Source organism: Neltuma alba, unplaced genomic scaffold (assembly GCF_004799145.2).
Source record: "Neltuma alba isolate B1F8T4 unplaced genomic scaffold, ASM479914v2 tig00011968_pilon, whole genome shotgun sequence".
In the NCBI taxonomy this organism is placed as follows: domain Eukaryota; kingdom Viridiplantae; phylum Streptophyta; class Magnoliopsida; order Fabales; family Fabaceae; genus Neltuma; species Neltuma alba.
The window spans coordinates 183663-198030 of NW_021636543.1; the positions used below are offsets into that span (position 1 = coordinate 183663).

Here is a 14368-nt window from a genome sequence, read left to right on the forward strand (position 1 = left end):
GACATGGCCCTGTGCATGAATTTTTTCATTTAGAATTAGCGGGCCTGTTAATTTAAATTAAAACGACTGAAAAGGAAAGAGTATGATAAATTTCGCAGAAGGGGGGAAGTTAATCAGCCAGCTATATATGGTCCCTGTATAAAATTGAGAACAGTTATAGGAACATGAGCGGAGCGAGAGCGAGAGTGAGTGGAATGACCTTCTCTTCTCCAGCAGCACGGGTCCACAACTTACCGCAAATTCAGCGATCACGGTGCGTCAAGACTTGAGATGCATGAGACGCAATGGAGTTGACTCCTCAGGCCATACTCAATTGTGCAGTGCTCTGATTAAAACTCTCCCACAGAATAATCCAGCTCATCTGGTGGACTTTTGTACCAGTTGGGAGATGCAGAACAGTACTTATCCACATGGAATTGTAGGGGCAAAAAAATAAAATACACATGGAAAAGATTATGGGAAGCAAGCCATAGACTTCTGTTTTTTTTAAAAAAATGTTGGGTGCTCCACGAAGTTTTATAGCTTAGTATATGAAAGTTTTTTAACAAGTGAGAGAAGGTGAGTTCAATCGTACCTGAAATTATTAAACGGTTAGTGATTGCCCTTTTAATTAAAAAAAAAGTTAAATGAATAAAAATAAAGCACGGAGGTAGCAGCGGATGAGGCGAAATCTGGAAAGAAGCGTAGGAAGAATTTGGAAATCTGGTTGCTAGTCTCCAAGTACACCGAATTTGAAGGGCTTGGATTCTCTCCAAGCAGATCTTAGTCTCAACCTGTAATTGGACTGGGCTTTGTCAAGCAACTACTGGATCATGATCGATCCTACATTCTAGAATTAACATGCCACTATTCAGTTAAATAATTAAAAAAAATGGCAAAAATCAATCAATCAACATGCTGTATAAAACTTTGTGCTTCACTTCTCTCTTTAGTTGTAGGATGTTAGTGAATCTAGATTGTGAAAAAAAGGACCTGACAATCTCTTTATAATTATGAGTTCGCTCATAGCCTTTATTTTGAAGGAAAAAAAGTTTGTAACGATCAATGAATAACACGGTTAGCGGGGGCTGATCCTTGATGATAATAGGCCAATACACGCACGCATAAAGTGGAGAAGGAGGGGAGAAAAACTGAAACAGACAAATGGGTTGATATTTACAGTGAAGGCCAAAAAGTCAAAGCCTATGGAAGAGCAGAAATGAGATTGATGAGGATGAGAAGAGGTAGAGGGATAATCCAAAAGGTAAAGGGCGAAGATGAGGCGTGGGCCTTGTCGAACTGAAGGGAATCAACGGCCAAGGGCATGTTGTCCTGATCAGGGCTACACTTGGATTGCTGCGGGTGGGCGCTGTACATGATGGCTCGCAACACCGCCGAAACGGTCGGAATGTACGCCGTTTTGTTCCTCGCCAGCAGCCATGTCAGCCCCATCAGCTGGCAGTCCCTGTTCAACATCTTGTTTCTTCCCTTCTCACTCTCCTTGTATCCTTTCACCTGCCACCCATCATTTCTGTCAATTACACTTTTTATACATTTTTTTTCTAAACAAAAAGAAGACTCCCATTGAGAATTGCACATGCAAATGTCTCTTTCGAAGGTCAACCCAAAAAAGAAAATGGCAAAACGATAGGAATGACTAATCAACAAGGTATTCCATATGTGTTTCGTATCCCTATATGGAAATTCAGACCCTTGTGATTTTCGTTTATGTGAGCGATTGATTGAAATTTCTCAGAGAAATTAAAATAACTAGGATTATGGATAAAGATGGTTAGCAGTTACAAGGATGGACACCTTCTGGAGAGCAGCGAGGCATTTGGTGCAGCCAGCGTAGGAAGAATTGCGACAATTCTTCTCCAAATTTGTTACCGCAGAAGTTGGAGTAACACTGTGGGAAGCGGAGACGTTGAACGCGGCAGGGCAGGTTAAGGAGGCGATCTGGTGAAGCCTGATTCCACAGAAGCACATTATGGCGTCACAGCTGGCGTTGGGCGCAGGAATTCGAATATTGTGACTCTGAAGCGCGTCATGGAGCGAGTTCACACACTTCTGTGAGTCGTCCGGCATCATCGGAAGATCACCACCAGTTGCGGGGGCCGGAGCGGAAACCTCCAGAGCCGACCGAGCGTGAGCCGCGAAGAGCCAGGCCGCCAACACCGGACAGCACCGGCTGCGGTCGAGGTCCTTGCCGCAAGCGTGGTGGACGCCGCCGAATAACTCTTTAGAGAGGTCGAGCCGGCAATTTTGGCTCGGGTTCTGAGTCGGCGCTGCGGGAATTGTGTACTCGCCGTGGACTGGTTGGGAGAGCAGACCAGCCAGGGAAACGGTTGATATTGAGAGGGAACAAATGAGGAATACGAGAATGAACGTAAATGATTGCATTATCCCCCCCCCCCAAAAAACAAGAACGCCTAAAGATGAATATGTTGATGATGGCGGATGATTTTCTGGGCTTGTATGGTATGCGAGAAAAGCAAGGAAAGGGAAAGTTTGCGTGAGGAGAAAAGCAGGGAAAGTCCCAAAAAGAAAACTTTATGCTTACTGAGAATTATGGGCGAGAAAAGCTAAAAAGAAAGGCCAAGATTCAAAACCAAATAGCATTTAGGGATATTCATGTAGTATTTCTCGGTATGGAGGGCTGAACCAAAACAAGGGAAGAGATTGGGTTTGGTAAAAACTAGTGCTAAAAAGGATTAAAGTGAGACATGCTTGATATGTTCCGTGGGCGTCTTACCAGCCAGTTATGGAGGCCGGGATGGGGATATTATTCTGCGTGCACGTTATAAAAGGAGGAGCTACGCTCAGATATCATATTCCACTTAATCTAATTATGAATATGTAGTGTGTCTTCTAGTTTTCCATGGGTCTGGAAAAAGCAACTGGATTTGATGGCAAACAGAGTGAGTTTTGTCTTTGTTCAGGGAGTGCGAGAGTGGAGGACACGGCGGTGTGTATGGTCACTGCTTAAACTAAGATGAAAAATCAAGCTGCATGGAAGCAAAAAAGGAACAGCCCAAAATATTTTATTTCATTATTAATGAGACTATGCTTTTTGGAAAAAGCAGCAGAAGGAAGAAGTTGGTGGGAAGGAATCGGAGTGGAGCATAATATGTGACTTTTTCAGGGAGCCAGCCAGTTATGCCGCAGCTTTGCCGAGTTTATGCCCACTTCCCTATTGCTGCTGCTGGTGATTCGAGCCATACATGATACATACGCATGACAATCGACGCTGCCCCAACTTGTTATTTATAGCTGCACCTTATTAAAAATTAAAAAGACTGGTCCATACTAAAGTAGCATTAAGATTTCAAAAATTTAATGCTCATATATGATCATTTTTTAGGCTCGGATAATTAAATTGGACTGTTCCTTAAATTGTGGAGTTCTTTTTTTTTTTTGGTACTAAAAAATTGTTCACGGTTTGAAAGACAAATACAGAGCATTAAAAGGTGGGGAAAGAATAATAACCATAATGAAAACTCCTGTGACTAATTTTTGTGCCGTGGCTGCTTTGGGACGGTGTTGGCAAGTGATGATGGTTAGGGGTAAAAAGGACGTAATTTAGTTGAATGATGACGCAACTCAACCACGTGGCCATAATCATGAGTTATCAAGACTGAGACTTTACAAAGTAATGATGACGTTGTGATCGCTAAGTATGGCATTTAGTGTTAATCAGGAGGCGCTCCCCTTCATTTCGCTTTTGCCTTCATTTCCCTGGCATACTTATTATTTGTTTGGTATCACATCAAATCCTTGAAGCACAGTTACATGATGAGGTATTGAAAAACTCGTGGCATCATAAAATGCCATCCGATTCACCCTAATTCTGCTGTTGGTCCAATTCGATTAATTCATTCTCCAAGTACCACATAAAACTTAAAAAAAAAAAAAAGGGCGCTGCAAGTGTTCCTGAAACCATATATGGAATTAGTGGAGTGGGCAGATCAGTCAGAAACCTATTATTGGTTGTTCACTAGAGAGGAAGGGAGAGAATAAGTTTCATGATAACTCATAGCCAACGTTTAAACTGAATTTTGTATGATATATTTGGCCCTTTATCAAATTAGGAATATCAGTTTTGTTTCATGACTGTGTTGAAATATAAATAAATTAAATAATAAATATTTAAATCTTATATATATGTGCTTGCTTATGAAATACTACCTCCGGTCTTTAATATAAGAGCTAGTTGAATAATTTGAGTAGATTAATTAAGAAAATTAGTTAAGTTAGTTATTTGTAATAAATAAATATTACTTTTTCCAAAATATCCTTACTAATTAATTATATTAGCTGAAACTATTATTATTACAAAAACTAACTTAAGAAAAAATGTATAAATATAAAAGACAAAGTGGATTGAAATCTTATATTTAGGATCAACATAAAAATCAAATAAACTCTTATATTAAGTATCGGAGATATTATATCAAGACACATGTGAAAACAAATTGGGACATGTATGTCCCTACCTTTCAAAGATCTAAATACTTCTATTTGAATTTTCCTCCGACTTATGCCTTCACAGCTAATAATTGTAGTCTGTAGAAATGTTAGTCTAAGGGCCTGTTTGGGTGACTCCCAAAACCATGGTGTGGGTGGAATGTCACCCAAACAGCATCAATTTTGATGCCATAATCTGAAACCATGGTTTTGGTTTTGGAACCCGAAATCATGGTTTCAGGAGAAGTGAATCCATTCTGCTTCTGGCTCAAATTGGAGAGTATGATTGTGCCTGTCAGAGTAGATCTCAATAATAATATGACTTTAACATCCCTCAATTAATTTTTTATAAACATATTAATCTTATATCTTATAAATATATATACACATATTAATTATTCATTAATTATATTATCTTATGTATTATTAATTATGTTGGTAAAAAATATATTATTAACAATTTTATTCCTTCAAATTAAAATATATCATAAAATTTATCTTTTATATAATTATCATATTAACTTATGTTTTTTTTAGTAATTTGTATATATAAAAAGTGCTTCTGATAACAACTATCCAAACATTCTCACTTCTTAGAATCACTTTTTCACAAAATCTATTCTCCAGAAACTATTCTCCAAACCATGATTTGATTTCATCCAAACACACCCTAAAACGAAATAACGCGAATTGATGGAGAGTGGGCGTGGCTAAAATTTTGATCCAGAGACCACCAAAAATTAAATAATAACGACAACAACAAAAAAAGAGCACACGGGAAATTTTACAAGGGTTAAATTAAAGAATCCTTTTTTTTCCAATGAACACGGACGTCAAGCCGGGGAAAAAAAGAAAAGAATGCACATGGACGCGTCTGGCAAACGAAACTCGAGAAACAGGGGGGAAAAAAATGTTGCGGACTACTAATTTACAAGAAATCATTGATGTCCAGACTCTCAGGAATTTCGAACTTGAATAAGTCACTGCAATGGGTATCCGTTTGCTCCTCCGCGCTGCTATTCACATACGGCGACGATGAATTCAATGGGGTTGGGCTCGACAAAGGCGTTGACAGAACTGACTCATAGCCCACGTTCTGGACACTTTCATTGTTTATTAGACGCTGCCCAAATGTTGGGTTTCCTTGCAAATCAACTTGGTTTTGCTGCGGATTAATCAGGTTCTCACACATATATGAAGGAAATGGTGAATTCTCTAGCGAACTTGGACAGCTCATGTTTGTGCTATTGCCTGTGAGGCTTTCATGCATACTGGTAATTTGCGTTGGCATCTGCCTAAATGGGGAGGCTTGGCTGTCTACTTGATGATTCCCGGCCTGCAGGATTTGATGTTGATTCTGTGAAACCAAATCTGGGTTCTCATTCTTGAGCGCTAACAGAGTGGTGGCCAGCTTCAACAGTTCCGGGTTCATCAAAGCTTGAGCGCCCAATAAACTTTGCAGATTCAGAAGCGATTGGTTGGTCAGCGCCGACCTTAGAATGGAGGATATCTCAAGAAGGTCAAGGCGTGGGGCATGAGTAACCGGATCAATTCCCATTCGAAGCAGTCTCTTCCTAATGTGGGTGTTCCAGTAGTTCTTTATTTCATTGTCTGTTCTTCCGGGCAATCGTGCTGCTATAGCCGACCATCTGAACGCAGAGAAACCAAACAGGTTAATAAGGCCCTATTCATTTTGTTTTAATTCATGACTCACGTTGAAGTTTGTTATGGAGATGAGAGAAAGTTATTATGGAGACGTACTTGTTACCCATGATACTGTGCAACTGAATGATGGTCTCTTCTTCCTCAAAGGAGAATCTCCCTCTCTTGATATCGGGTCTCAAGTAATTTGTCCACCGAAGGCGGCAACTTTTGCCACATCTTTGCAGACCTTCATGGAAAATCAAACAAGGCGTTAATTAGCGAGAAAATCGAATGATCATGAAGAAGTAAAACGAAAAAGAAGAGAAGAAACGGTACCAGCATTCTTGGGGAGGGTTCGCCAATTGCCTGGTCCATGAGTCTGGATGTAGTTGATAAGCTTTAGATCTTCCTCGGGCGTCCATGGCCCTTTCTTGAGTCCGTTTTTGTCACAGCAAGGTGCTCTTCCCATTATTGAAGCAGAGAGTATCGATGTGGATAATTTCCAGAAGGATAGCTGAAATTGGCAATCAAGTGTTTTGCTTACCAGAGATGGAATTGGTGGTGGTTCTGATACTCGAAAGTGAAACTTTGTTGCTTGTAATGGCAAACACTGCCTCAGTTTTTATAGCAGAGGTTCGCAAAATTGAAGGTTACATATATTTTTGAAGTCAAAAGAGTTTGGCGCCGGCCTTACACCACATGTCTTTTTCAACCACGGCATGAGACTGTAATACCGTTTATGATTAGGATTGACATAATATAGGTATGCAACATGTATGTATACCCATGTATATATACGGTGCATTATTGCATGAACAACGTATACCCTGCATTGTGAATCTGTGGGCCTAAGCACAATATAATAGATGCATCCATATACGACTGATTGTTGCAAACTCTACGTATACAAATGGCAGGTGAGATTAGAAGAACATGCGTTAAGAGTTAAGACGCAGCTGACTTTTTTTAATTGTAAAACCTGGATACAATGGGATCACGAAGGGAAAAATGTTGACTAAAATTTCCAATTTGACCTTGAGTTTAGATGAGAATGATTGGCGGTAAAGGTTGACACTTGACAGTTGCCCTTTATCAACTACCATAGAAAATATGATCACTGTTTCAGTACGTAGTTACTTTCATTCATGGGTTTCCTTTTTCCTATATTCCCCACGCTTTTGGCTCTCAATTTTGAATTTCGGCACCAACGAGGAACTGAGATTCTATGTGTTTGGCATTCGAGGTTGCAAAATATTCATGGCTTTGCAATGCAATATGAGTCTTAATACATGGCATATATATTGGCAAATTGTGGATTTACTGATGAGCAGATGATGTCAAATTATATTGCACGTTGTTGAGGAGAAAAATCATGATATTTGTTATAGGACTATACATATCATATATATATTATAATACTTTAACTATATAACTCCTTTTTTGAGATTTAACTGATGTTATTAAACTCAGTTTTACGCACCCTAAGTATGTATTTATCTTTAGTTGAAGAAAAACGAAAGCTGAAAGTCGGCACTGTTAATTCAGACGTATTTTTGTGTTGGATATGATTTTAAAAGCCGGGTTCGCGCAAAAGAGATCGATGATGATGTGTCATCATCCTGAACACGTGTCCACATGCAAGCGGCTAATTTTTCTCGGTGGGGACTTTCTAAAGCACAAGATTGACAGGTGTCGTTTCTGGTTCCAGGAGTAAGGTCAACAATGCCCTAATCTGCTCTCAGAAGTGCCGTCTGCATCAAGCAAAGCTGGTTGCTTCATCTTCTGTAGCATCCGTGGCCAAATTATTCAATAGCCCTTGAAAATCAGGTGCCACCATTCATCAACCCTTCATCTAACACCGCAGGATTTAGTCAAACACTTTTTTCAAATAAAAAATTGCTTCCCCCCCCCCCCCTGTAAGCTTGCTGCATTTTCCCACAAATTAAAACGCTTTCAGTCTATAAAGTGGTGTCGCCTGCTGGAAAATTGCTTCGCAGTGCCGATGTCACTATTAATTTCCCAGCTCATTGCAAGGTCTCCATGCTTCAGTATCCATGTTTTGGACCAATTATCTGCAAAACACAGAAGCACGTATCAGATACTGCATTAAAAAATAATAATAATAGAGAATCAGTGATCAGAGAAGACGACGTAGTAGCTGTGATTTTGCAGGCGATCGATAAAAATTATGAAGGCCCTGCTTTTAAACATATATTAATACATATGATGCATGGCTTTCCTTTGCGTTTCGTGTCTGAATTAATGGGAATCTGCCATGTGTTGAGACGTATCTTAGTTGTGGTGGAGTCTTGGATTTGTGGAGCGCGTCAGCGCATCGCCATTTATAAATTTTTTAAACCCTTTTCTCTAACAAAATAATAACAATCATTGCATGGAAGTTTACACGTTAGCTGTTAAGCGGCAGGTAACGAAGCCTTGAGGAGAATGGCTTACTGGCCTCAAATTAAACGGTGATGAGCTATCTATGATCATCCCCAGAGCTGACTAGCTTGCTAATCTTAACTAAGTTCTGTACTCTTTTTTTTTTTGGGGGGGGGGGGTTGTTGTATGTGAATGTTGTGAGGTGTCCAAAACTCCAACAACCTTTGAACCTTGAAAGGCGGCTTTGGCTAGTTAGTTACAGAGCCTGATTATATGTTTTTTTTTTTTTTTTTAATTGTCTGTCTGATTTCATAACAAGATTGATTAGCATGTTCGGGGATGTCAATATTAATTAATGGGTCAAATCCAGTCTGCTTAATTAATTAAAAGTTTGAGTTCATATTCCGTGCACTCATATAATTATGGCATATGTTATGTAAAATTAAAATGCTGAGAATGCATTTGGATAAATGGATTTAAATTTAGGATTTTAGATTAAAATTCATATATTTAAAATCTTTTGTTTGGGTAGTATAAAAAATTTTAAATTCTGAAATCAGTGTCAAACAATAATAAATCTTGAAAACTAAAAACAATGATAATCCTCCGATCCTTAATATAGAACCCAATTCTTGAGTTGGGTTTATTCTAAATATAAGACCCATTTCTTATATTTATCAGTTTTCTCTAAATTATCCCTATGGATACTCCCTCAACCATAATCAAGTAGAAGAGAGAGAGAGAGGATATTAAGAAAGATGATTATGGTGTTTTAAAAAAAATATCACTTTTCTTATAATTAACTAACTCACCTAACTTTCTTAATCTAATCAAATTAGTTAAATGGGTTTTATATTAAGGACCAGCTGAGTAATTTATTTAGATGTGAAATAACCGCCTAAAGAGCGAGTATTAAGTTCAAATCTCCTCTAATTAAAACACAACATACTCATGGATTAAGCATCAATCTACACGCTGATGCTGAATGGATCAATTCAGAATGTTACTCTTTTGTTAGATTTCGATGATATCGAGATGATATTTGATAAGGAGATTTTATACAATTAAATAAGTCTATTTGTACAGCCTCTGAATATAAAAATAACAAGGTGGGCGACAACTGGGACAACTGGATGATCTTTACTGCGATCCAATCAAATGGGACGAGATTCGCGGTGTGAGGAACAGAGAGGGAAGGAAGGGAAAAGGACACGTGGTTTCGGGTTGATGCGAAGATGGCATATGATCGAGTGAAAGTGCGTGCACGCTGAGGATCCGGTCGGTTTGTTGGATCACACTCTCCACGTGGCCATCATCCCAATCCTCATCCTTTCCTGCCCCCTGCGGCGTTCTCATTTCGGTTCCCAAATTTGTATTATATAATAAAGAATGAAATTATTATTATTAATGGAATGGAATCCCAATTTTGTATATAATTCAATATTCATAATGCACACGCAAGACCCCATATTTTCATCTTGTTAGCTTTATTTATGTAACATCTATCCACCAAAATTCTAACTGCTGGAGACCCGGAGCATCCACCTTTCACACACGTATTACTCGTTAATATTATTATATCGCCACCTCGCTTTCATCTCCTACGCATCATTGTTGGCCACGTAACTTCACTCTCCAACAACTTCCATTCCTTCTAATCATTCTCATCATAAAATTACCATCACATTTGTGGGAATGAGTTTCAGTGCGCAGCGACTTGATGAGCACAAGGAGCTCACCACCACCACACACCGTTTCATTAAAGTTATGAATGATCTTAACCATTTGATGATGGGCGATAATGACTGTTTGTTGCGAATAGAAATTCTGAAGGTTTGGACCCTTTCAATCATCTCTCTTCTTCTTCGGCACCGTCTTCGTGTGCAGCTAAGCTAAACACCTAATCAAGCGATTGAAGAAATGAGAGAGGGGGGGAAGGAAGTAGGGGGGCTAATGATTGTGTCTTCGCTCCTTATTTCACAAGATCTTTGGAGCCAATGTCAACAAAATGCTTCAGGTTTCTTCATCTCCTTCTTAATTTTGTTCTCCTGCACTTCATCTCTTTCGAAAGACACACTGGTTAAGCACTATCAAGAATGGGCTGCCAAGAATCCCACCCAAAAGGCTACTCTTTTGCTCTTCCCTTGACTCAAATCGGATAAACCAATATACCTGCATCGTTTTTACTTTTCATGGTCTCTCCTCTGCTAAAACTCTGCAGCAAACTGGAAACCGATCGAGTTTATTTTTAGCCCAAACACTCACAAATTCAAGATCCAAAAAACGAGATCAGTAAAAAGAACAATGAGCAGATAAAAGAGGTCAACAATTTAAAACTCGTTAATTTATCAAGTGAAGAATGTCACTAATTGAGAGTAGGTTTGAAGGATCATGCTTGGTAGTTTGGGTGCAAAGTGCTGTGGCTTTGAGATACTTCTCCAACTTAAAAAAACTCATTACCCTGGTCTTTCAGAGACATTTTTTGTCCTTCTGCTGAAGCTGGGGAGTCGCCATCGGTATTCTTCTTCAAATAGAAGAGACTCAACTGCGAAAATTTGGAACTTGCTCATTGCGTTTTCTCCTCCTTCTGATAAAGAAAAATGATATCATAACTCATAAGCACAAATTTACAGAACCCAGCAAAACGACGCTGCTTGGCCAGCAAATGATTCTTAAAACGGTGCGCATAAATGATGAGCTCTTCGTGCTCATCATTGTGCTCATCATTATGCTCATCATTATGCTTAGGATGGTAACTGAGTCCCACATTTGTGACGCAGGAGTATGTCAGGAAATAAAACAGCTCTAAGCAAACACTAGGCACGCAGGGTTGGTCAGCCACGCGTGACCATTGAAGCCTTTTCAATTACCGTACTGACATGTGACCATTAAATACCCCAGGAATAGCTAAACAAAGTGCAAACGAAAATGAACCACGTGGAATGGCACAATACATTAAAGCCCGGAGAGGATCGTCGTCTGACCAATGGAGCTAGTTCGCCGATCCATTTGACGCTTATTGGAAGGGATGATTCAATTCCCAGTCTGTTTGCGTGATTCAATCACAAGCTATATTAATATTTCCCAGCTGCTCTTCCAATGCGTCTGCGAAAATATCCATTTGAGTCCTTCTCAGTGCCACCCCTATTTCAACTGCAACATCGCTGTGCCTGCCATCAGAGAGAGAAATGGATCCGGAGAATTCAATATGAACTACTTCACTCTTCCTGGGCTTCCCCCACCCAAAATCAGTCTCGTACACTCCAAATCCTGGGGAGCCTGCAACTGCCAACAAAGGATGCCCTGACTTGGATAAATTTCTGAAGTCTGACATCACTGTTTCGGCCCCTCTTAAAGGCTCCCTCTTCCATTCTCTCACTCGGCTTTCGATAGCGCTTACCGCCTCAGCAAGCCCATTTTCCCCCACTAACCGACCCCTCTTGAGAGCCACAATGGGAGTAGCCAGGCAATTCCCAAAATACGTGGAGGGTATTGTGAATTCAGGATGATTTCTGCAATCTGCTAGAAAAATCAAGCTGCAGTGTTCCTCGAGATTATTCGCAACATTACCATCTTGCGATTCTTCTGATTTGATCATACAGACCCACATCAAAGAAGTTGTCAGCACAAAGGTTGATAAATGAGGTGTTACCGTACCGTTGCCGATGCATCTGATCGAAACCCATTTCTTTAGCTTCTCAACCTGGCCTCGATTCAGCACAAAGGTGGCCCGAACCTTCTCGGAAGACACATCATTGACGAGGCCTGCGAACTCCATCGATTTCGACTCCATCTTCGTCAGTTCCTTCAAGTAGACGAGCTTAAGCCCTTTAGGGTCTTCGACGATGTCCCTTCTATGGTACGGCAGAGTCAGAGAGCTTAGAAGGGAATCCAAATCCCCTTTCGCCCTGCAAACAGAGGACCAAAACTTTATAAAATCGTGAAATGCTCTGCCGTCGCCGGCGACATGTGTGAAAGTGACACCGATGGCCAGCCCAGAGTTGGGTAGGATCGTGACCTGAATGGTCATGAGAGGAATCAAGCGCGCGCCGTTTTCTGAGGTACATGGCGTAGGCAGCACTGGAACGAGATGGTGCAACTGGGTGACGTCCGTAGGAGAGTCGGATACAAGGCGGGAGAAATCGGCGGAGGACTCAGCGACGGTGAAAGGGAGGGAGTCGCCGTCTTGGTAGAGGATGTAAGGGTGGAGATGAACAGGGTCGGGAGGGAGGACGAGGTTGGCGGCGAAGGGGAAGAAGTGTCGGAGAGTGAGGGAAAGAGAATGCTTGAGAATGGGAAGGAGTGTGCGGAGGAAGTGGTGGGTGGGATGAGGGAAGTCGAAGAAGAAGAGACGTTGAAGAGGGTGGCAATAGAACCATGGAAGGTCAAAAAAGGTGAGAGGAAGAGGTGTTGAGGGTACAGAACCCGGCGGCGCTGAAACCTGACACTGCTCGAGGATCTTTACAGCCATGAGAAGCTGATAATATGGAATACACGGTTCTCCTGTAGGCAGACTCCCGGGGTCAAGCGGATCAGGATCTTCTCCGAGTCTTTATTCTCAGCGGCCCTCAGAAGCTTAAAATCACATGCTTTCAGTTTATATCGGTGCTCAGAAATCAGACACGTCATGGGGGATTTAAAATAGCATCTCGGCCATCCATATCATTATAATCCTAGCCATCCATGTTTGATTCCTTTAAACCGGAAGCCATTCGACATTCTGCAAGCCAAGTTTGGCGGGAACACTTCATGCAAATCACAAGTAAACTGGTTCTTCTGCTATGAAATAGATATACTTGGATGATGTGATTTTATGGCCACTGGCTATTGCCGTTGACTGTTTCTGTAATTAGCAAGACTCTATCTAACGTTTTAAAGGTAGTCCAGGTGGAGGAGTTACCGATTTTGAGGAGAGGGATTCAACAATCAGAGTCTTCATTCCAAGCAGCAAAGTAAGATGAAAATAACCAATTGTTTGTATGAAAGATGGTATCTTTTTCGAATTTTTTTCATAGCCAGTATCATTCTTGACTTTAAAAGGAAATGAAGTTATGGGTTAAAAAAAATTTGACATTGCAATGCCACGAAACTTATCTTGTATATCTCATTCCTATTTTTTACTCTTTGGTTTTGTCTGGAAGTATAATAGCTTCATCCATATTTAAATTTTTATTTATTTAGAGTGTTCCTTGAAGTTAATGCAGGCATGAATGAAATGATGAGGTTGTTTTGCACAAAGCCATAGTGTCCGACAGTAGTTTCTGATAAGCACGAGTTGTCGTTGTCGAGCGGGGCTAAAGGCATCAAGCATTGTCTTCTCAGATGGCTAGGGATTTGGTTGAAAGCTGAAAATAAACAAACGGTTGAGATTATAAGGAAGCCAACGAGAGATGCAATTTTAGAAGTTGGATGATGTGTCTCAACTTTGAGTGTCGAGATCAACTGAATGGATGTGATTTTAAGCTTATGAGAGCCGCGGAGAATAAAGACGCTGAGAAGATCCGAATCCGGGGTCAAGCAAGGTTCAGGGATGCAGGGTCCATATTGAAGTCCGACTTCTGCTGAAGATAACATCTTCAAAGTTTTTTTTTTTGGGACCTTGATAATAGCTTCAAAGTTCAAATATAATTATATCGCTCTTAAATTTAATATAGGCGAAAATATTATGCATGACTTTTTTTTTTAAACCAAAATATATGATTTTATTAATCACCGAAAAGAAATAGGACAGCAACTATAAGTCAAAGAAACAGCAGAAAACGTACAAGATGAAAAACCAAAAAACAGTCTAAACAAACAGTAAATTCTAAAATCAAACCAACCACGTCCATTCACGTGAGTGGTGGGGATGAACTTCGCGCTTGCCGATGTATGCCCGTTGAATTTATTTTATTAA

At 40.3% G+C, this 14368-nt stretch overlaps 3 protein-coding genes across 3 annotated transcripts; all 3 read right to left on the reverse strand.

The window, feature by feature from the left end:
• Window positions 1-1014: 1014 nt before the first annotated feature.
• On the reverse strand, window positions 1015-2716 carry LOC114720146 (uncharacterized GPI-anchored protein At4g28100-like). Its single transcript, XM_028905759.1, has 2 exons — window positions 1795-2716; window positions 1015-1494 (listed from the first exon to the last, which is right to left on the reverse strand). The coding sequence occupies exons 1-2, from the start codon at window positions 2380-2382 to the stop codon at window positions 1183-1185; spliced, it is 900 nt and encodes a 299-aa protein (XP_028761592.1). The 5' UTR covers window positions 2383-2716; the 3' UTR covers window positions 1015-1182.
• A 2658-nt stretch (window positions 2717-5374) lies between these two features.
• On the reverse strand, window positions 5375-6559 carry LOC114720145 (transcription factor MYB41-like). Its single transcript, XM_028905758.1, has 3 exons — window positions 6427-6559; window positions 6208-6337; window positions 5375-6095 (listed from the first exon to the last, which is right to left on the reverse strand). Exons 1-3 carry the CDS (start codon window positions 6557-6559, stop codon window positions 5375-5377), a joined length of 984 nt encoding a protein of 327 aa, XP_028761591.1.
• A 4181-nt stretch (window positions 6560-10740) lies between these two features.
• On the reverse strand, window positions 10741-14064 carry LOC114720121 (coumaroyl-CoA:anthocyanidin 3-O-glucoside-6''-O-coumaroyltransferase 1). The gene is made up of 2 exons (XM_028905732.1): window positions 13986-14064; window positions 10741-12994 (listed from the first exon to the last, which is right to left on the reverse strand). The coding sequence occupies exon 2, from the start codon at window positions 12941-12943 to the stop codon at window positions 11531-11533; it is 1413 nt and encodes a 470-aa protein (XP_028761565.1). The 5' UTR covers window positions 12944-12994; window positions 13986-14064; the 3' UTR covers window positions 10741-11530.
• Window positions 14065-14368: the final 304 nt, after the last annotated feature.